The sequence below is a fragment of the Elaeis guineensis genome, chromosome 13, assembly GCF_000442705.2.
Source record: "Elaeis guineensis isolate ETL-2024a chromosome 13, EG11, whole genome shotgun sequence".
Taxonomy (NCBI): domain Eukaryota; kingdom Viridiplantae; phylum Streptophyta; class Magnoliopsida; order Arecales; family Arecaceae; genus Elaeis; species Elaeis guineensis.
Window position 1 is genome coordinate 68,786,952 of NC_026005.2, and position 23,449 is coordinate 68,810,400.

The 23,449-nt window shown below is 34.7% G+C and overlaps 1 protein-coding gene across 2 annotated transcripts; it reads left to right on the plus strand.

The window, feature by feature from the left end:
• The first annotated feature begins 8,243 nt into the window (after window positions 1–8,243).
• LOC105056147 (alpha-L-fucosidase 2) lies at window positions 8,244–22,020 on the plus strand. Of its 2 annotated transcripts, XM_010938237.4 has the most exons (10): window positions 8,244–8,577; window positions 9,077–9,222; window positions 10,725–11,680; window positions 14,523–14,655; window positions 16,910–17,068; window positions 18,267–18,491; window positions 18,626–18,727; window positions 18,855–18,990; window positions 21,135–21,330; window positions 21,454–22,020. In XM_010938237.4, exons 1-10 carry the CDS (start codon window positions 8,361–8,363, stop codon window positions 21,773–21,775), a joined length of 2,592 nt encoding a protein of 863 aa, XP_010936539.1. In that variant the 5' UTR covers window positions 8,244–8,360; the 3' UTR covers window positions 21,776–22,020. The 2 variants fall into 2 exon arrangements, with proteins under 2 accessions (XP_010936539.1, XP_010936540.1); XM_010938238.4 differs by lacking the exon at window positions 16,910–17,068.
• Window positions 22,021–23,449: the final 1,429 nt, after the last annotated feature.

Sequence of the window (23,449 nt, forward strand, 5' to 3'; positions counted from 1 at the left end):
TGGGATAGGATCTATCGATACCTATTTATTGATGATATGATGCATTTATCGTGTAAATCTTTTGAAACGATAAAATAATTAGTAATACTAAATATTTTGATTTTGATTTTGTCATAGGTTTCTCTGAGAAAATGGCCAGTACTCGAGTTCGTGTACTATTGTATTATGATGGCATGATACAGAATGATAAAACTGATGTGCAGTACAGTCACCCTGTAAATTGGATGATTAGAGTATCTTCATCATTATCACGTCAAGAATTATTGGACCATTTATACAGCAGTATTCTGTAGATAAAGAGAAATATGAAATAAAATTGAAATGGAAATCTCCTAATCTATCGGGACAATTAATGCAGAGCAATTATATCTTAGTTCCAATTGATGACGATGAAGATGTCGAAGAAATACGGACCTTTTCTTTGAAATATTCAGAATGTCGATTTTTAGAATTATATATTGAAAAGGAAGATGTACCGAACTTTGGATACTATAATCGGCTTTTAACTCAAGCGAACAATAATGTTGGGCTTTCCTCACCTTTCGTAACTCCTATGGTGCAAACCGATAATGTTGAGGCCGTATTTACAGAACAATATTCTACTACTACCAGCTCTAGTTGTTCGATTATTCAAAGTCCTATGGTGACTTCTCTTGTGTCTTCTGCTATGGTGACTTCTCCTTTGCTAGAAGTAGTGGTAAGTACGGAAGACGACACTCATATAGGTAACGATGACTGGGTAGTCGATGAAATAAATTCTAATAATCTAGGCTTTGAGTCAGATGAATGCGGAGATGAAGACTATTGGATGGATGATGACAGTAGCAGTAATGATGATGATGGTGAAGATGAGAATGATGATGAAGATATTCAGACTAATATTAATATGGGAGAACCTCAACCTCATTTGTACGAACCTCCATAATTTTTTAACAATATAAATTTAGATGATGGTGGTTGTGTTAGTGCTGGTCGAAGATTGAACTCTGACTATCAGTTTTGGAACTCCTCGATGACTGAATTTTCTAAAGGTCTAATGTTTGAGAGTAAAGATTATGTAAGGAGAACTGTTGATCTTTATCACATTATGAAGCATCGGACATACAATGTAGTTCAGTCGCATTCAAAATTATGGTCTGTACGATGCGCATCATCAGATAATGTTCAAAATTATAAATGGAGGCTTCATGCTGCATTGTTGAAAAAATATGGATATTTTTAAATCATAAAATATGAGGATCCTCATACTTGTTTGTTTATGGGGTTGAGTCGAGACCACAAACATATCAGTGGAAGGATGATTAGCATACTAGTCCGACATATTATTGAGAAAGATCCCGATGTTGAAGTTGAAGCTATGACAACCGTTAATGATCAATTTCAATATACAGTGTCATACAGGAAAGCATGATATAAAAAACAGAAGGCATTGGTTGATATTTATGGAGAATGAGAGCCGTCTTATGCTAAATTACCCTATTATATGGCTGCACTTCAACATGCAAATTTTGGTACAGTTGTTTCATGAAATTTTTTTAAAATTGTGAATTCTAATATCTGATTTTTAAATTATATTTTTTGGGCTTTCAAACCATCTATCCAGGATTTTATGTACTCCCGTCCTGTAATCAGTATTGATGGCACGTACTTGTATGGAAAGTTTAAAGGTAAGATGTTAACTGTAACAGGAATTAATGCAGAGAATGAGATATTTCTATTAGCATATGCAATTGTGGATGAGGAGATGACTGCAAGTTGGAGTTTGTTTCTTTTCCAGCTCAGAACATATATTGTCAAAGATAGAAATGAAATATGCTTAATTTCTGACAAGCATCCAGGTATATTAAATGCCATCGCAGATGAGTCTATTGGATGGAGTCCACTACGTGCCTATCACCGATACTGCTTAAGACATATCTACAGTAATTTCAACACTCATTTTAAAAATATGCAGTTGAAAAGAGCAGTATGGCAAGCAGGAAGCACTCATCAAGTTCGCAAGTTCAACTTTATCATGGATAGGATCAGAACAGTGAATAAAGAGGCTTGGAGCTGGTTGTCCGAGATAAAAAAGGAGAAGTAGACGTTGGCACATGATAATGGCCTGCGCTATGGTGTCTTAACTACAAATTTATCAGAGATTTTTAACAGTGTTTTACGAGGAGCTAGAAATGTGCAAATTACAGCTTGTGTTCCAATGATATTTTATCGTCTTGTAAAATATTTCAATATAAGGCATGCCCAAGCTTTGAGATATATAGAGGAGAATCCAAATAATCTTTTTACTCCTCATGTTGTAATTAAGATTGCTGAAGATCAAGTTAAAGCTAACCAGCACCGAGTAACAGCATTCAATCTTCAAAGAGGTATATATGAAGTGGTTACAAGGAGAACAAGCGCAGGGTTACGAGATGAAAAAAATTTTCATACTGTTACTTTAGCTGAAATAAAATATTCTTGTGGAAAGTGGAGCATGTACAAATATCCATATTCATATGTTTTAGCTGTGTGTCAAGAAATTGCTGTACATTTTAGTGATTTTGTAGATGATGCATATACAATTACAGCATATATGAATGCTTGGAGCGATGACTTTAATCCATTACCACATGAAGATTATTGGATGCATACATGTATGTTCAAATGTATTCCTGATCATCATCGTTTGAGACCCAAGCAAAAAGGTAGACCAAAGTCAACAAGACTACGAAATGAGATGGATGATAGGCAAATAAGAAGTAAAAACTACTGTGGCCTTTGTAAAGAACAGAGTCATGACTGCTGTCGCTATCCTAGGATACTTCAACACACTTCAACTTCAAGCAATGAAAGAAATTAAAGGCTCCGAAGATGTAATTTCGTCATTGTTTTATGTATTTCTGTGAGATTGTATTTGAATATACGTGTTTAATATCCTGAGATGAACTGAATTTTGTGTTTAAGTTGTATTGTGTTTAAAATATATTTCTCATAAAATGAATGGCTATCATATTTATTATTTTTTAATACACTTGTGATAATATCATTATTTTAGATTCATTAGCGTATTATGGCTTACGATCTACGGTATCCCGATTTTCGAGACAGTAGTATTCTTATATTGCAGAAGCACTATCGATCACAGACTATTTTAGATGGCGGCGTAAGCATTCCAATCTTATTTACTATTTAATTTTTTTAAAAAAATTATATACATTATCTAATTATTATATTTTATTGCAAGAGTCCAGACACTTTCGTCTACGACGATCCGATGCTGACTTTTGGAGGACAGAGGATATCCCACATAGAGTGCTGGATTATTTACGATATCTTGGATTTTATGGAGTATATCGGATTGATCGTATACAGATGGACGTTGGTCTTATTACTGCTTTGCTTGAGAGATGGCGTCCAAAGACACACACATTTCATCTTTCATTTGGTGAGACACCATCACTTTACAGGATGTCAGCATCCTTACCAGACTACCAGTTGCTGGCGATCCAGTTACCGGAGTTGATCCCACGCTTACCATTCTGGAGTGGCAGGCTTTGTGCTTGCGATTGCTAGGGTTTGAGCTCGACGCACACTTTTTCGATCATTCACGACTCAGGATTGAGTGTTTGGATGATCGTTATGGATATTTTCATATTACGGATGATGCACCAGAGGAGATGGTGCAGCAGTATGTTAGGGGTCAGGTGTTGCAATTGTTAGGTGATGTCCTATTATCCGATACTTCATCGAATAAGATGAAGTTGATGTTTTTGCCATTATTAGAGGATTTAGACTTCGCTCGTAAACTTAGTTGGGGCAGTGCAGTACTAGCTTGCCTGTACAGAGCTATGTGTCAGGGTTCTTATACTGATCAGAGTGAGATTGATGGTTATCTTATATTATTACAGGTATGTAAATTAAAAATTTTTATTTTTAATATTCAATTATATTTCACATTGGGTATATCATATATGATTTTTTTGAAATTTGCAGATTTGGGTATGGAAGCATATGCCGACTATCAGTCTATTACGATGATAGTTGCTCGAGATGCCATCAGAGCAGCATGATCCTGATGTTCCATTCAGACTAGATGGACCATTGGGATATAGGTATAAAAATATTACTTTTTTTATTTGAAATTTACTGTTTTAAATTTGATAAAATTTATTTAACATGAGTAAATTGTTAAACAAATGGAACGTTGCATTCAACATTCATCACGTATCGACGAGAGTGGCACAGGTTTATAGGTGCCAGTTGGATACATTAGTTGATACATATAGACGAATAAATTTTGAATTTTTTACAAATATCATTTTACATTATTCATAATCTATTAAAATTTTAGCTTACTGATTTTTTTTATTTTAACTCTATCAATTTTTGTGGGAGCCATATACAGATGAGATATTGGCTATATTGCCACAGATGTGTACAGTTGGACATGACATATGGACTACTAGGGTGCCACTTATTTATTTTGATGTGGTAGAGTGGTATTTTTTCAATCGTGTGCGGCAGTTTGGTCAGATTCAAAGCATCCCAGAGCAGTTTGATACCAGCCAGAGACTTCATCGTATTGATCGACGAGAGAGAGCTCGTATTGACTGACGTATCTGACATGCAGAGTACATCGATATTTAGGATACACGTCGAGATCACATTGTTCATGGTGATCCCATTTTGAGAGGTCGTTCATATACCGATGATTACATGGCTTAGTTTTTTAGCATTACAGTGCGAGTTATTGGACAGCTTCGGTATGCAGTTTCTGGATACGAGGGTGAGAGTTCTACTGTGCGTCTTTTGGTAAGACTACGAAAATTAGTTTATGTTGTTTGTGTTATATTTTTGTTTTATATTTTACAGTATATTGATTGTTTTATTTTTATTTTGTAGACTGATTCTACGTCGGGTCTTGTATTGGATGCTCATCGTGCTTTATCTACGACTGATGAGGACGAACGGATTCGGATACTGCGTGAGATAGAGAGAACAAGTTCTAAAATATTGGTGGCGATTGATGTTGATCCATATAGCTGTGCATCTTGGTATGGAGCAGCCGATGCGTCAGATATGAGATATACGCCGTCATCATATGTTTCACATATGCCATCACCGTATATTCCGCAGATGTCATCATTAGATGCTGCACAGATGCCATCACCTTTTGATCCACAGATGGCAGCTCCTTCTTCTTCCTACATCCTCCAGATGATATTACCGGATACCAGTTGGCCACGTGAGTATGATACTTTCTTTTCAGCCCATGAGTATGAGAGGATTGAGCGGGTCGCTCAGTCCGTAGATGATTCGACAGTATCAGTTATTCCTGAGCAGCATGACCAGCAGACCTCCTCTACTGATATAGGGGAGGAGCCATCACAGCAGGAGTAGGAGCAGTCGTTGAAGACCTTTCTGAGAAGGTCCAAGCGACCACGGGCACCACGACGTCCCTGTGGGACAGTCTTTTTTAGATTTGTACTTAGTATTTTTGAAACTTTTATTGTACTATTTTTTATACGTTTGACATTTTTATTCTATTTAATATTATTAATTATTGATTTTATTTTATATTATTTAATTTCAAGTGATCGGATATTATGCTTTGTGGATATGGATACACATACTCTAAGTGTCTCAGAATATTAGGAGAGAAAAAGTTATGCTAAAAGGGCTATAAAAATTATAACGTAAATAATAATAATATATCGGATAATTTAATTATGAGATGAATCGGATCGCACTGGTACATCTAGATCTGGTACGGGCACGAACAGCTACGTACGGTACGGTATGGAAAAAAATTAATTAATTTAAAATAGAGAAAATAATTTGAAATGATGTTTCTTATTTGAATTAAAATTAAAATTTTTATTTTTTTTAATTTAAAATTATAATTTTTATTATTTTTATTTTTAATTTTTATTTTTTAAAGATTTTTTTGAGATATTTTTTTAAAAAAATTAATTTTAAATGAAAAAAATAATTTAAATTTATATTTTTTATTTGAATTAACATTTGAATTTTTATTTTTCAAAATTTAAAATTATAATTTTTATTTTTTTTTCATTTTTTTCTTCTTTATTTGGAATATTTTAAAAAAAATAATTTGAAATAGATAAAGTAATTTGAAATGATATTTTTTATTTTAATTTAAATTAAAAATTTTATTTCTTCTAAATTTAAAATTATAATTTTTATTTTTTTCTATTTTTTTAAATTTTTTACTTCTTTATGGCACTTTTTATTTTTTAAATTTTTATTTTTTTTGATATATTTTTTTAAAAAAAATTAATTTTGAACGGGGAAAGTAATTTGAAATGATATTTTTATTTAAATTAAAATTAAAATTTTATTTTTTTTAAAATTTAAAATTATAACTTTTATTTTTTTTTCTCATTTTTTTATGGTATATTTTATTTTTTTTAATTTTTTAAGATTTCCTTTGGGATATTTTTTAAAAAAATTAATTTTAAATAGGGAAAATAATTTAAAATTATTTTTTTTATTTGAATTAAAATTAAAATTTTTATTTTTCAAAATTAAAATTTATAATTTTTATTTTTTCTCATTTTTTACTTCTTTGTTTGGAATATTTTTTAAAAAAAATTAATTTGAAATGGGAAAAGTAATTTGAAATGGTATTTTTTATTTTAATTAAAATTAAAAATTTTATTTTTTTTAAAATTATAAATTATAAATTTTATTTTTTTTCTATTTTTTTAAATATTTTGCTTTTTTATGATACTTTTTTTTATTTTTTATTTTTTTGACATATTTTTTTAAAAAAATTAATTTAAAATGGGGAAAGTTATTTGAAATGATGGTTTTTATTTGAATTAAAATTAAAATTATTATTTTTTTAAAATTAAAATTAAAATTTTTATTTTTTTCTCATTTTTTGTTATTTTTTTCTTTTTTATAGTATTTTTTATTTTTTTTAGTTTTTTAAAATTTCTTTTTGAGATATTTTTTAAAAAATTAATTTTAAATGGATAAAATAATTTAAAATTATCTTTTTTATTTGAATTAAAGTTAGAATTTTTATTTTTTAAAATTTATTCAAAATTATAATTTTTATTTTTTTTCATTTTTTTCTTTTATGATATTTTTTTAAAAAAATTAATTTGAAAAGGAGATTGTAATTTGAAATGACTATTTTTATTTGAATTAAAATTAAAATTTTTATTTTCTTAAAATTTAAAATTATAATTTCTATTTCGTTTCAATTCTTTTTTTATGATATTTTTAAATTTTTTTTTACACCAATTTTTTTCAGATATTTTTTTAAAAAGATAATTTGAAATGGAAATACTAATTTTAAATGATATTTTTTATTTTTATCAAAATTAAATTTTTTTTATAAATTTAAAATTTTTATTTTTATTTTTATTTTTTACTATTTTTTTGAAAAAAATTAAAATCATCAAATAATATGGTATTTTTAAAAATACTATATTATTTGATGATTTTTTTTTACATCGTTTACATGGAAAATGAGGGTGATGTGACGACGATAAAATGTTATTTAAAATAATATTTTATTATTTTTATATCAATCTGATAAATAAATTTAAAATTAAATTATTTATGTAAATAATTTTTTTATATTAATTAGAAAAAATAATCATTGATGTAGCTTATCTAATGGATGACAGCTGTTGGATGCGATAATTGCCGACTACCCTTCGTCTCGTGGTCGTAATTATAAAATCTTTTTCAAGGTACTCCCGCGTGCTCCCAAACAACATAAATGCTGCTCGTGGCGTTTTAAAAAACAACGACGTGAGAAAGGAACAAAGGTCCCAATTCACCTCGGGATATAGGAAAACCCCACTGTCTAGAACACACAGACAACACCTGCACTCCTAAATAATCAACGTACACGTAAACCATTGACGTCAACTTTACCTTAGATTCAACCCAAAACTGGTGTTTCATGTTTGGAGGAAAACTGCTAATCCTCTCCTCGCAATCACCCTCAAGAGCAGAACAATCCCGATTTACGCTGCGAAAAAAAAGCTCGAATACTTATGAACAGCTCGAGGCTAAACTTTTTGTACTCAAACAGCAATCAGTTTCCTCAGATGACGTGCCCGAATTTTATTCAAGCAAAATGGGACCCACGACCTTTCTCAGATACGCCAACTAGAATATGCCATGTCATCAGTGACACCAAAAGGCTGTTAAAGACCAAACAGCTAATCCGTCCGTCTCCGACACGGCCCTCCGCACTGCTACTGATAACTTCCTGCAGCCCTGCCGGCTTCGCTCTTCACGTGAAGATCCCTTCTCCTACCTCCCCTGTCTCCACCGCTTTCCTCCTCTCTTCCTCCCCCAATCTCTTTTAGCTTTTGGTTTCGCTTCGATCTCGAATGGGGGAGGGCGAGGAGTGGGTTTGGGTCCGGCCTCCAATGGAGGCGGACGTGGAGTGCTGGGCCGGCGGCGGAGGCGAAACGGACGACGCGCGGCCTCTCAAGGTCCAGTTCTCGGAGCCGGCGAAGCACTGGACGGACGCCACTCCCATCGGCAATGGCCGCCTCGGAGCCATGGTGTGGGGTGGCGTCGCCTCTGAGACGCTCCAACTCAACCGTAAACAACCATCATCCACCCCTTCCTTTCTCTTCTTTATTTTATCTAAATCCATGTCAAGAAGATAAGAAGGTCGAAATGCATCTCTTTGAGCTATTGGTTCTCATCGCATGAAGTTGTCGTATATTAAAATTTTGCTCTGCTCTATTATAATGATCGAAGAATATTTTCGAGACTGCCAACAAATAATTAACCAGAGGTGGTTTCTTTTGAGACTTCATATTTCTTTATCGGAGAATAGCACTAGCTCTTGACATAATGTATCATGATTAATGAATTTTTGTATATAAAGGTGTTCTCTTCTTGTTTTTATGTCGAGGATATCATACAATGTCGTCCGATTTTTTCTGATCTCTTTCGACTTTGTATATGTGCTTATATAGATCTCTACAAAAATCTTCATATTTGCTTGATTCCCTGCCCCAAACTTATTTCTTTTCCTTTTTTTTTTGTATCCAATAATAAAGTTCATGATGTTCTTGTGTGATTTCTCATGTAGATGATACTCTTTGGACTGGTGTACCTGGTAACTATACAGACCCAGATGCACCTCCCGTTCTTTCCAAAGTTAGGGAACTTGTAGACAGTGGACAATATGCAGAAGCCTCCTCAGCAGCTTTTGGCTTGTCAGATCATCCATCAGACGTATGTATGCTAATTTTCTTTCGCACAGATAAGCTTGTGGTTTTCTATGGCAATAGACTTATTCTTGCTTGTAGGTCTTGCTTCCTTTCCTTGTATACTGAAGTGGTAGTAATGACTATTTGCAAGTCAGTTCCCCATCTAAGTACTAGTCCTGTTTCCTGAATGAAGGACCTCTGACCATACAGAGGTTTAGAAGAATAGTCAGTATCATGCATATCCATGAGAAAGGGTGCATTCTCCTAGAGGTGGGAAGGGTGTCTTGTCAGTTGTCTCTTAGAAATGATTTAAAAATAGATAAAATTGATGACTACATAACGTTCATTCAGGCCAAATTATCTATTGAATGGACTAGTATACATTTTTCCGTGATGAAAAGGTTGCTGAATGGCGCATTCTGCCTGCTTTCATGTTTACTCCTGGTCCGGGAACTTTGAAAGCATTGTGTTTGTTAGACTGAGAGCTCCATTGTTACAGCAGGAATTATTATTTGCAACCCATATGACAAATTTTTCCATATAGTCAAGCAAAGATTAAAATAATACAAGAAATTATATTTCTTTGCTACCTTTAAGTAATAATTTGGTTATTCATTATTATAACTGAATGTCTGAAATGAAACCCCTAAAATACCTCTTACCTTTTCTTTTCCCCAAAAGCCAACCTAGCTACAAGTAAACAAATTTGAATAAGTTTGTTCATATGTCCTTTCAACATCCAAGAATGCCTCCTTGTACCATAGTTTAGGATCTCATCTTGCTACTAAACAGTATATAGATAAGTGGTTCTACTTTCCCAAGATTCCCTGAGATCCAATATCCAAACACCTTAATAAGTTTGGAGATAATCATGCTTCATCAATCTTCTTGCTGCTTTTCTTCTCAGGATTGTTAGTTGTGCATGTGGGAGTCACTTTTTGGGATTGTAGAACCATCTCCATTTTTCTTCGTAGATGCACTAATCCTAATAAAACTGGGAACTTTCATGATGTCTCCTGCTAAAACCATGCTGATGTGCAAGCACCCGTGTCCTAGATTGAATAGAATGGAACTACATATTATTGATCTCAGTTCTTATATATATGCATATATGTATGCATATATATGCATCTATCTATCTATCTATCTATATATATATATCCTCTGATGAAATTGGTTTCTTTCTCTGTCGTCCGCCCTGTTTATTTTTGGAAGCAGAACATGTGCCATATGCATGAATTGGTCAATGTTGATGGTATCGACCATCTTCCACGATATTATTGTTAAATTTGCCTTCTAATTTATGTTTGTCTGATCAACATGATGCTGCAATTTACACACTTTACATGTCTAGTGGAGTTTATAAAATATGTTTCTGTATTAGTGCTTGAATAGAATGATGGTCAATAATCAACATTAGACTACTTGAAAGCTTGCACGATGTGCTAGATAAGGAACAGATTTCAGCCTTTATTGGCTATCATAATTATCTGCTAAAATTCTTCTTATCATTTTTTTTAAATGAAGGTATACCAACCTCTTGGCGATATCAATCTAAACTTTGGTGACTCTGATGATGCATATGTGGCTTATGAAAGGGAACTTGATCTGACTACTGCAACAGTAAGTGTCAAGTATACTCTTGGTGATGTAGAATTCACAAGGGAACACTTCTCCTCAAACCCGCATCAAGTGCTTGTGACAAAGATTTCTGCAAACAAATCTGGCTGTTTATCCTTTATAGTATATTTAGACAGTAAATTACACCATCATTCTAGTGCGAATGGTGCGAATCAAATAATCATGGAAGGTAGCTGTCCTGGGAAAAGAATTCCACCAAAAGGAAATGAATCTGAAAATCCGAGTGGAATTAAGTTCTCTGCTATTTTGGAATTACAGATAGGCGGTGATGATGGTAAAGTACAGGTTTTAAATGATAGGAAGTTGAAAGTTGATGGTTCAGACTGGGCTGTATTACTTCTTGCAGCTTCTTCCTCGTTTGATGGGCCATTCACAAAACCTTCAGATTCTAAGAAGGACCCTACTTCGGCATGCTTGAACACATTGTCTTCAGTCAGGAATATGTCTTACTCTCAGCTACTTGCATATCATTTGGATGACTATCAAAATCTTTTTCATCGTGTCACCTTGCAATTGTCAAAGATCTCCAGTGGTGCTCTAGAGGAAAAAAGATTGGCCTTTTTAAATCAGATCCCTCTTCAGAATAGTACTGCATCTGATGGTGGTGTGTCAGGATTGGTAAAACTAAACTCATCAAAAGTTGATTCTTCAGCAAAATTAATGGATGGCACTTTCAAATCTACAGCAGAAAGGGTGAAATCCTTTAAAGATGATGAGGATCCATTATTAGTGGAACTTCTATTCCATTATGGTCGTTATTTGCTTATCTCTTGTTCAAGGCCAGGAACCCTAATTGCCAACTTACAAGGAATATGGAATAAGGACACTGAGCCGGCATGGGAGTATGCTCTTTCCTACTAATACTACCTCTATTCTTATTTACACTATATTTTTCCCTAAATAAAAGCTGAGTGATGTATGATGTTGTGGTTTCTTCATACCTTATGATGTCCATGATTGTCGGTCAATGAGAATTTAGATATGTTAATGTTGTTATTGTTACTATTACTACTGCTACTTTTGATAATTGTTGTTGTTATAATTGTTGTTATTATTATTATTATTATGCTCATCATCATCATTGAGAGAATAGGAGGGAGATCCACATTCCCTATAAGGCCCAAATATTTGGTAATGTACCACCCAATATTCGAACCCAGAATCTCTAATTGCTAAACAAAGGTCGTGCTGCCACCATTGAGAGAACGGAAGGGAGACTCACCTGCAATATATTACCCGCTCCAACATACTTAGGAATGCATATCCAAGATTCAAACCTAGAACCTTTGGTTGCTAAACAGAGGGGTGTGAAGCAGGTGTATGACAATGGGGATAAAAGCCCACATCATCATCATCATCATCATCATCATCATGAGAGAGAGAGAGAGAGAGAGGCCTACCTATGCGATAATTACATAGGCCCAAATAATCAGGAATGCACCATACAAGATTCAAACACAGAACCTCTAGCTGAAGCAGAGGGGTGTGACCATGGGGATAAACCACAATTCGCACATATGTTGATATTATCATATCAATTTTTTTGATCTTTATAGAATGTGCTTAGGTAGGCGCATTTGTAATCTATGATCACAGTTATATATTTGACCATTTAGGTTTCACCACTTTTCTGGAGACATTATGGAATTAAAGAAAATACAGAAAAGGTCACCACAAATTTATTGAATTGCAAATCAAAGTGCTATTGACCAACTTGGGCAATTGAAGCTTGACTACTCAATCACTTCCATGGGCAATTTTGCTCGTACATCATCTTAAGCATTTACCCCTCTGCTCTAAGAAGCAGTACAGTAACATTTATTACACAAACATGCCAAGCTGTCCATATTTAAAGGATAGAAGCCCAAACTTTAGCTTAAACCCCACTGTTAGACCCTAAGGCAAGCCATGGCCCATGCTTGAAGCTAACCCTTGTCCCATATCTCTAGCCAGACAATTAGCACAGGTATTCCTTGAACCCTATCTCCTTTAGCATATGCCTATCTATAGTAAAACCAGCCTGAACTGTAAGAGCCTTGGTCTATGTTATGTGGACAATTCATTGTTAAAGATTCTGAAAGTATTAACACTTTTGGATACTTGGACATGGGTGGAGAGGATATGACATTGTTAGACACTCTGAAATTTTCTTGCTGGTATCAGCAAAATGCGATGCCATATGGCACTTCTATCACGGATGTGGGACTTTTAAATTCAAGTGCAAAATCTTGCAAGCAAAGTGACATTATGTTTAACAAGCATCATGGTTATGCAAACACTTTAAGTGAAGTGTTAATAATTTTTGTTGTATTATCAATTTTAAGTGTCTTAAGTCTTAACACATCCTATATATATATATATATATATATACACTCTCATCTGTGTTTTGTGTTTGGAACTTGCATTGCACATACTTTGATCAAGAAGAGGGAGCAAATGTATAACATTGGTAGAAGATTAGGATGCTAATATTGCAATGAAAATTAGAAAAGAATTGTTGAAAGACCTCAGCTAGCAAGCAAGTTGGACTTCGATGCTTGCTCGATGTATATAGAGAAGAGATGTATACGCGCACTTTCACTAATATGTTTATATCTATATGTACATATGGACACACGCGCGCGCACACACATATCAATCATACACCATATATATATATATATATATATATATATATATATATATATATATATATGGTGTATGTATACACACACAGGCACACCATATATGTGTGTATATTATGTGTGTGTGCCTATATGTATGTATGTCATGCCACCATTCCTACATGTTTGGAGGATGTCATATTTGACAATTGAGGATATGCCTATGCATAGCCTAGCTGATTCATTAGGACCAAATATCATATCAGTCCAACTTCAAAACTTAGTAACATGAAACTTCTACTTAGGGTAGTATTTCCATTTTGAAAACTCCTAAAGAGCTTAAACTGGTACCCACTTCTTAGGTGCTTCTTTCGTGTTTTTAAAATGTTTATCTCCCCACACGCATAGGGTATTCTCTCCAAAGTTTGACAAAACAAGATAAACAACTAAATATACATTCCACGACCACAAGCCATTGTAAAGATCCATGTTTATCTAGATTATGGCATCAATGACCAAGGTTTCAGGAAGCGGTATCGAGGCCCGTATCGATTCCTGATCGGTATCGTACTATACCAACAATAAAAAATTCAAAAAAATCCCATCCAATAGTCAAAAAAAGAGAAAGAAAATCAAGCCGAACCGGATCGAATCGGTACCATACCACGCCATACTGGACCAAACCATCCGGTATCGAGCAGTTTGGGTCGATACCATAGCGAACTGATCGGTTTGGTCCGATTCAGACTATTTTTTTGAAAAACCAGCCGGAACTGAATTGGTTTCCCACTGATACGGTATGGTACGGTATGTATCGGTCGATTCGGACTGGTACGGAATACCATGCCAATGACGTTCCCAAGGTTCACCAAACCAGTATAGATGGTTGTGTCTGCCTGCGACCAGTCTGATGCGATATGAGTATGTGCTGTGCAAGTTTTGAACTTTTAGATTGAACTTTTAGTGATGTATGATAAACATAGAAGCATGGTTGTATAGTGAGAAACAAATGCATGTAATTTTTATGTGCAGCATTTTGTTGTTTAAAATAGAAAAGCTGAATATTGTTTTTCTTCTTCAGTGCAGCTCCTCACTTAAACATCAATCTGCAAATGAACTATTGGCCATCCCTTTCTTGCAACCTCAGTGAATGTCAAGAACCCTTATTTGATTTCATTGCTTCTCTTGCAGTCAATGGGAATAAAACTTCGAAAGTAAGATGTTTTTCGTGCTTGACTTGTCTTCAAATAACGTATCTCCTAGTAAATTTTATGGACTTGAAATTCCCAAGAGTAGGAAAATTTTTGTATCAACAGATATATACCAAAGAATTTTGCTGTGTGGATAATTTCCTCATCAGTTTAGAACTTGCAGTATGATAACTTCTACTTTGTAGTTTGTTCATTTCCCTTTCATTGGATGTTATTAGTTGGCTATCATATCCCACCAATTAAAATATTTATTTTAACTCTGCAATTGGATTTTTTTTTTTTTAACAGTGTGACTTAATAACGTTCTAAGAGTTCTATAGCAAATTACCAGATGTTATGTTGGATTGAGCAGCGGTTAGTGAGGGTTAAGTTAATTTTACAGTTATATAAATAATGGCAACTTTCTTCTTGGTATGATGCAGAGATATGCTTGGTATTCGTTGGAGGGCCATGAGATTGACCAGGCTATTGCAATAGATCATGGTTTACTATTTTGTTAATTTAATGATCTTCACTGACAGGATTACCCCTTTATATCCACGGTTGGATGTGAATTTAGAAATTGATTGTCTACAATGAGCTATGGCCACTTTCAATATGGATAAAAAAGACAATATTAATGCTTGGCCTCAAGCCAATTAAAATTCCAGTTTGACTTGAAAAGCAACATCATGACTTTTGCTACTAGGGATTGCCTGCATAAAGACATTTTTTTTTTTGGCATGATCTTATGTTGATTTTCTTCTTAGTTGGATTTGAGCTATGGGTTCTTCTTGGTATGATGCAGAGATATGCTTGGTATTCGTTGGAGGGCCATGAGATTGACCAGGCTATTGCAATAGATCATGGTTTACTATTTTGTTAATTTAATGATCTTCACTGACAGGATTACCCCTTTATATCCACGGTTGGATGTGAATTTAGAAATTGATTGTCTACAATGAGCTATGGCCACTTTCAATATGGATAAAAAAGACAATATTAATGCTTGGCCTCAAGCCAATTAAAATTCCAGTTTGACTTGAAAAGCAACATCATGACTTTTGCTACTAGGGATTGCCTGCATAAAGACATTTTTTTTTTTTTTTGGCATGATCTTATGTTGATTTTCTTCTTAGTTGGATTTGAGCTATGGGCAGTTTTCTTCCATCTGGTTTTGGTTCACCTCTGGACTTGCATCTATTTCATGTCCAGGGAAAAAATGATCAATGATGATATTGAGAAAGGTACTATTTTAACATCCATGTTGAGAAGGGGCTAGCTGATTTTGCTTTCCAATGCACAGCTTCCTCACAAGCATGGGATCTATGGAAGGAGGGAATGATACATGGAAAAAGTGAGATATGGATAAAGATTTTCCAAACAAATCAAACATCTTGTGAAAATTCAAGTAGCTGTAGCCTGCAAAGGGGAACCTTTGTTTTCTTGAACAATTTTAAGCCAAGTCACAATGAAATAGAAGAACAACTAAACAGCTAATGTGCCATGTTAATGTTGAATAAGCTTGAACGATATGCTTAGAAACAGCTAATAAATTTGAATAAGTTATTAAGCTCCTCAATACAATCTTTGTAAGTGTAGAGCTAAATTCCACGAAGATCAGTTGCCAACTAGGATAAGGGTGTAGGAGAAAAAAGTTATGATGATATAGCTGTTATATGCAACATATTGGGAGTTTTAGGACTGATGCTATCATGTAAAAGTCTTAATTTCGAAATTTTCTTAAAGGCTGCTAATCATGAGTTGATATTTTAATGATTAGACAATATTTCATGCACTATTACACGCACAGATTATATGTGTGTCAGAGAGAGAGAGAGAGAGAGTAAAATTCCATGTAGGTCATCTGCCAATTAGGATAATTAAGATTTGAGTGTAGGACCAACAAAAGTTAAGATTATATGTGACATGTTGGAAGTTTCCAGGCTGATGGTAGCATGCCAAAATTGCCACTTAATTTCTAAAATTTTCTCAAGGGCTGCTGATCTTGCATGGATCTTGTAACGACTAGTAGATGTTTCATGCATGCATACACATAAAGAGTAAATTTATGAGTACTATCAGTGCAAATTTTGAGTTACATATTGCGAGTAAGTAAAGTGTGGTATAGTTTCAAGTATAATTAATGATTAGTGGCTAACCTACTTCTCCAAAATAACTGCATGGACATTATTATTATTTAACTTTTTATATAGGTGGTCTCTTGTTTAATGGTTGTTAGTATACCAATGCTAAATATCCTTCATAATGCTTTCAGGTCAATTATGAAACAAGTGGTTGGGTGGCACATCAGGTCTCAGATGTATGGGCAAAAACATCACCTGACCGTGGTGACCCTGTGTGGGCTCTATGGCCAATGGGTGGAGCTTGGCTTTGCACACATCTATGGGAGCATTATAGTTTCACTATGGATAAAGTATTGAATATAGACAGATTCTTTTGTTATATTATTGGACTGTTAGCATGCATTACCATTGTAGTATCTGATATTCCCTATGGAATCTCCTGTTTTGCAAGATCAAAAATCACAACCATATGGACAAACGCCATGATCAGCTCATGGTCAGCCTGAATGGGACCGTGTTGCAGTGTCCCCTAATCCACATGGGCTGGGTTTGCTCTATTACCATTTATAACAACTAGGATCTCACCTAGAATCGCTAGCTAGAAGGTATTATTTAGATTCTTTTGGTCCTATATAGGTACCTAAGATCTATCTAGTACTTAGTCATGGGACTGAATATATGCCCGCACAAGTCCTTACACCATAAGTAGGGGGTGTACTAGTACGGGAACAGTATGGGGTTGATCATTGATGTGTGAGATTTCAAAACTTGTTTCATGAACATGTGTTGACTGTTAAAGTTTGAATTTTCATTTTTCAAGCGGACACAATTGGCTGTAGAATGTGGACTTCATACCTAGAATCTTCAGTGTGCTCTTCATTTCCTTTGATATTGCATACCTTTATTTCTTCTTTCTTTCTTTCATCAACGAATAATTTTAGTTAGACATCAAATTTTGGCCATATAAATACCTGATAGGTCTATTTTGCATCAATGCATTACAAAATTCACATCCTGAGCTATAATGTTACCCAGAAAATATACAGTTCCCAAAATATAAATTATATGATTAAAGTACACCGACGACGTTATAGTGATTTGAATGCTTGCAATTGGAACAAATTGGTGATCGATCTTATTATTTTATTATCATCTCTGGAACAATCTGCAAAATCTAAAGCTGTTCTTATGTTGTGAATAGTTTCTTCCTAGATCTCAGCCATGACATAATCTACAAAAAAATGTTAAAAAAATGACACCATTACTAACCTGATGATGTTTGAATAAGTTCATTGCCATATTTCATTATGTTTTTTTACCATGAGTACCAATGCTTAGGTTAGGTAAGCACATGCATGTTCCTTTTTCCCTAGGAAAAGTAGTAGAGAACTGGAAAAGACTGCGATATCTTAGAGAATACCTAAAGTAACTGAAGTGAAATGGCTAGGCCAATAAAAAATCTGTGTTAGAGTTTCCTGTCAGATTTGCTTGCTTTTCTTTTAGTAGAAGGTTAAAGAGGTTTACTAACTTTTTCTATTTTTTGTTTAGGGCTTTTTAGAGGATAAAGCATACCCTCTGTTGGCAGGATGTGCTTCCTTTCTGTTGGACTGGTTAATTGAAGGACATGGGGGATATTTAGAAACCAATCCTTCCACTTCTCCAGAACATTATTTTATTGCTCCAGATGGGAAGACTGCAAGTGTCAGCTATTCATCGACTATGGATATGGCCATTATAAAAGAAGTTTTTTCTGCAGTTATTTCATCTGCTGAGGTGACTCAAAGCTTTATCTTGCCTGGCCAGACATATATGTGCTTTATTAACCTCCTTATTTATCCAATCAGATTCTTATTGCATTATACAAAATATCTTATACAAGAAGTTATTGAAATTGTTTATAAACCTAGGTCTTGGGGAGATCCGATAGTGATTTTATCAAGCACATCGAGAACGCACTATCAAGGTTGCCCCCAACAAGAATAGCTAGAGATGGTTCGATCATGGAATGGGTAAGAGGAGCCTTTACTTCATTAGTCTTTGATTACTTAAGTCCTTTTACTCCATGGCCGTTTACAGTATCCTATTCTAGTTTTGTTGCCTGTTTTGTGGTAGCCTTAAAATGTTTATATATGGCAGGCACAAGATTTTGAGGATCCAGATGTGCATCATCGACATTTGTCACATTTATTTGGGCTTTTCCCAGGACATACAATAACAATTGAGAAAACACCTGATTTGTGCAAAGCTGCTGCCAACAGCCTTTACAAAAGAGGTTTGTGGAAGAAAAGTATAAGAAAGATTAGTTCAATTTTCTGATAAACTTCTACAAAATTTTAGAATTATCTTTTGATGCTAAAATGGACTAAACCTAATGAAACTTTTCTTTTGTTATGTGCAAACTCTAACAAAGCAACAGTAAGATTCTGTATGGACTCATGATTTATGGGCCAGCCGATCTTTCTAGAAAGAGAGTCCTTAAGGGACTCAAAGACCTAAGGAACCAAATGCATCTAGACTTCAGGGAAGCTACTAGAGATGAGGAAAGATATATAAAGATTACTGTTACCAGGTTCTGTTTGGTTGCTGAGAAAGCGAAAGAAGGATAAGAAATTTCTGCTGGTTGAAAAGACAAGAAAAATGGGTGTTTTCTATTATTTTGTTGCACTAAGAAAATCAAAGTGAAAGATATAGACAAAGGCCTTTATCTTATTTGGTTGATTTTGGATCGACATTGTTGGTATCTTATTCAAGCTATCATGAGAAATGGAGTTATGTTGTCTTTTTTCAAAATTGCTACCTTTGGAAAAGGAAAGACTAGTGGTTGTAAGAGAGAATTTTGACCTCATATTTTCTCTTGAAAATTTTCGTTCTGAAAGTTCTCTTGGCTAGCAAACATTGGAAAAGGATATTTCATTGGAAAAGAGTCTTCTCTTTATGGTCTGCTTTATACACCCAAATAGGGCCTTTGCTGGCCCATACGACAACACCTTTTCCCATTTTAGGGTGATCATAATAACCATATGACCGAACTAATGTATGAATGATAGTATATCAATATTCCAAAACCAAATTACTTGTTATTCTAATGCACAATAGGGTTAAAGATTGATCCTCAGTAATTTCTAGGGTTCTGCGAGCACTTCGTCAATAAATTAGGATATATACTTAAATCTTGTCTGAGTTTCATAAAAGAGTAAAATGTTGCTGGTCAAAAAACAGATAAAAGTTGCAGATACCAGGTCAAACAACTATTGTTAGCTAAATTGCAAGTCATTGTACTCAGACTGTGATGGTATTGGTTGATTGCTGAAGAACATCTTGATACATTACTATCAACAATCCAGGTAATTCGATATTCTTGGGCTTTCTCCTTTCTTGATATCATGTGCAAATGGTTTCACGTGGCCCACAAACAAACTCCCTGGTGTCCTGCACCTAACCACTTCATGTCACACATTGCTTAGGCCCTTTGGTTATAAAATGTAGTGATTGCTCTCATTTTCCTTAGTTACTCTCATGTTTAAATTGTTTCCTTATTTGTCATATTTTGACAATTTTCTACTTCTGTCTGTGACTAGCTCTGGATTTACTAGCCACTGGCTGATTATGAGAATGTCTTCCTGTTATCTGTTGGCTATGATAAAAGGGAGATTTGCATGCTGCTAAGAGAAAACTAGACATCTCCTGTGTTCTACTTTTGAGTCTTCTGTGAGGCATAGGTTGGCATGGAGGGTCTGATTCATTTATTGTCATTTACTGTTAAATGTTGTGTGGGTTCTAATGAAGAAACTGATTTTTGTTATGCACCGCAAGGAGAGGGATGAGACTCTGAAACAACCTCAAACAAATGGTATCGTTGTTCATAAAAATGTACGCACTTGAGACCACAAACATGGATGAAGGGTAAGAAAGATGAGTTTCGTGTAAAGACATAATTGATGGGGTAGCACCAAGGTAGTTGTTTTGCGAACTCATCATTTCATCAAGTTGAATGTAAGTGCTGTATGATCAAGAAATGTCAAAATGCTAATGCTTTCCCAAGGTCTAACTGGGTGTAATCCAGACAAACATTTGGTCTATCTCAATAAAACCAATGAATAAGAAAGTAACAAGCTTAAAAGATGCATTTGCACAACATAGAGTGTTGGCCTTTCTGTGGTGTAGTTTGAGAGATGAAGGAAAATAAACTTCACCATTTTTATTCAGAGGACCCTTTTGGGCATCTATTTTACATAATAACGCACCAGATTAAATGTATTTCTCATTACTGGGATACCTCTTATGGATCACGTTTCTGCCAGCCCTCAAAATTCTGAACAAGCCTAGCTTTCTAGTTAACTTGACAGTGCAACTGAATACAAACGTCTAAATTTTCAATAATGCTTGTTTTGACTAATGTTTCATTGGCTCTTCCAGGGGATATCGGCCCAGGGTGGTCGACTACATGGAAGATGGCTTTGTGGGCCCGCCTTCACAACAGTGAACATGCATACAAAATGGTCAGGCAGTTGATCAACTTGGTAGATCCTGATCATGAAGGTGATTTTGAAGGAGGGTTGTATAGTAACTTATTCACAGCACACCCTCCATTCCAGATTGATGGCAATTTCGGGTAAATCATGTGATTCCATACCAACTTTAACATACTGATAAACTTTAACATACTGATAAACTTTTTCAGCAGAAGGCCAAATTTTCATTATTGCCAACTAGTTCTGATACACTCTCATTTCAGTTTCACAGCGGCGATTGCAGAAATGCTTGTCCAGAGCACAAAACATGATCTCTATTTACTCCCAGCTCTCCCACGAGAAAAGTGGGCTGAAGGTTGTGTTAAAGGGTTGAAGGCCAGGGGCAATGTAACAGTTAATGTCTGCTGGAAGAAAGGGGAACTTCATGAAGCCTGCTTTTGGTCTAAGAATGAAAACTGTCTCAAAAGATTGCATTATAGGGGAACTGTCGCCACTGTTACATTAACCCATGGAAACATCTACAGATTCAATAACCACCTAAAATGCGTGAAGACATGCTTCTTGAAAGAAGGAACTTTTTTTTGATTATCTGCTATTTTAGATGGGTCTACCAAAAAGCAATAGTTTCTTGAGATCATCAACTAAGGAGCTTCCTTTTCTTACCTTCAATTCAAGTCGGCCGGATACATTCATCTTTGATATCAAGTTTCCATTTTACACGTGTTAAGGACAAACTGTAACAGAATGAGTGGTATAGAGATACCATTGGAGATACAAGATTTTTCTTCTGATAAGTAATAAAGGGATGGCTAATGGAACCATGCAATTCATCATTAGAATGCATGTATTTCATATATATATTTTCGTACTATTTTGTGCTATAGCAGAGCAGGAGAATCCTTGAAACCATTAGAATCATGCTGCTAATCTTTGGCAGGAAAGATGTCTTTAATTTAGATGTAAACTAAGTTTATTTCTTTATTTTTTTTAAGCTATGATTCCGGGCACCTTGGTGGATGTTCATCTCGTTGATGTGAAATGTGGGAAAATTTATGAGGATCAGGAATTTTTTTTTGAAATTTTTGCTGAGATTTTAAGATGAAGATATTGAATTTATGGCTGGTATGATTACTCAGAGATTGACAATTAGTTCTACCTGGTAGAAGTATTTAAATATTATTTTGAAATTGTTAATTTAGAAATTTAAGGGAGAAAAATCACCTTTTACGTGTATTGGCCTACATGTTTATATAGCACTGGCTGGCATCTCAAGATTTACCGGTTTATATTAATGCATTTAAGAAGGGTCAAGATTTTCTATATACTGCATCTAAACAGGTTAAGGTCGTGCCCAAGATGAAAATATTGATGCAAAACTAATCAAAAATTTTCTTTAAAGCTTCATGGCATTTGCTATAACCTGTACTTGATACCCATAATACTTTTTGTACAGTATCTTTAATGAAAAGAGTCGTTCCATGGAGCGCTGGTTCTGTCATTCAAGGCTTGGTGTACCCAGAAGGAATTAGTGTGACATGAGAATGAGTGTGACAAGGGAGGTTGTTCGATGTTGTCACATCTGCAATAGATTGGTTTGGAGGAACTTAACGTACGCTATAAATATCCTAAGGTTTTTTCCTTGGAAAAATTACTTGGGGAAACCAATCTTATCGGGGAGGTTTTCTTAAGAGCACCCGGTCTCCAGCATTTCAAAGAGATGAGACAACTTCTTCACCACATTCGAAAAACTTTTGGTGCAATAAACGCCAACTGTTTCTAAGCAACTAGCTCAAACATAATATCTCATAAACTCAAGTCATTACCGAGCTAGACGGTATCATTAGCCGGCCCCATTATCTACAGAAAACTGGCACGTGCTAGATTCATTCACGCCCCTAGTCACGCATAAGCGTTTGTGTACCTGCTAGCCAAGCCAAGAGCATGTTGGGCTTCTAGGATTCACCAATTTAACCCAAATTTTAACCATACAAGAATCGGTCAAATTCAAGTTTGGGTTGGACTGAGTCAGGAAGGAGATGGCTTTAGGTCTAAGACCTAAGTTGGATTGGATCTGATTGGGAGATTATGTTATTTTTCTGAATGCTCGTTTCTGGATGTCCAAGTAAGGGGGTGTTTAGTTTACAACCGAAATCGAAATCAGAATAAGAATTGAAATGGATTGGAATCGGAATAATCAAATCCCTCAAAGTGTTTGGTTTATGATCAGAATCAAAATCGGAATAAAAACTTAAATCCTTA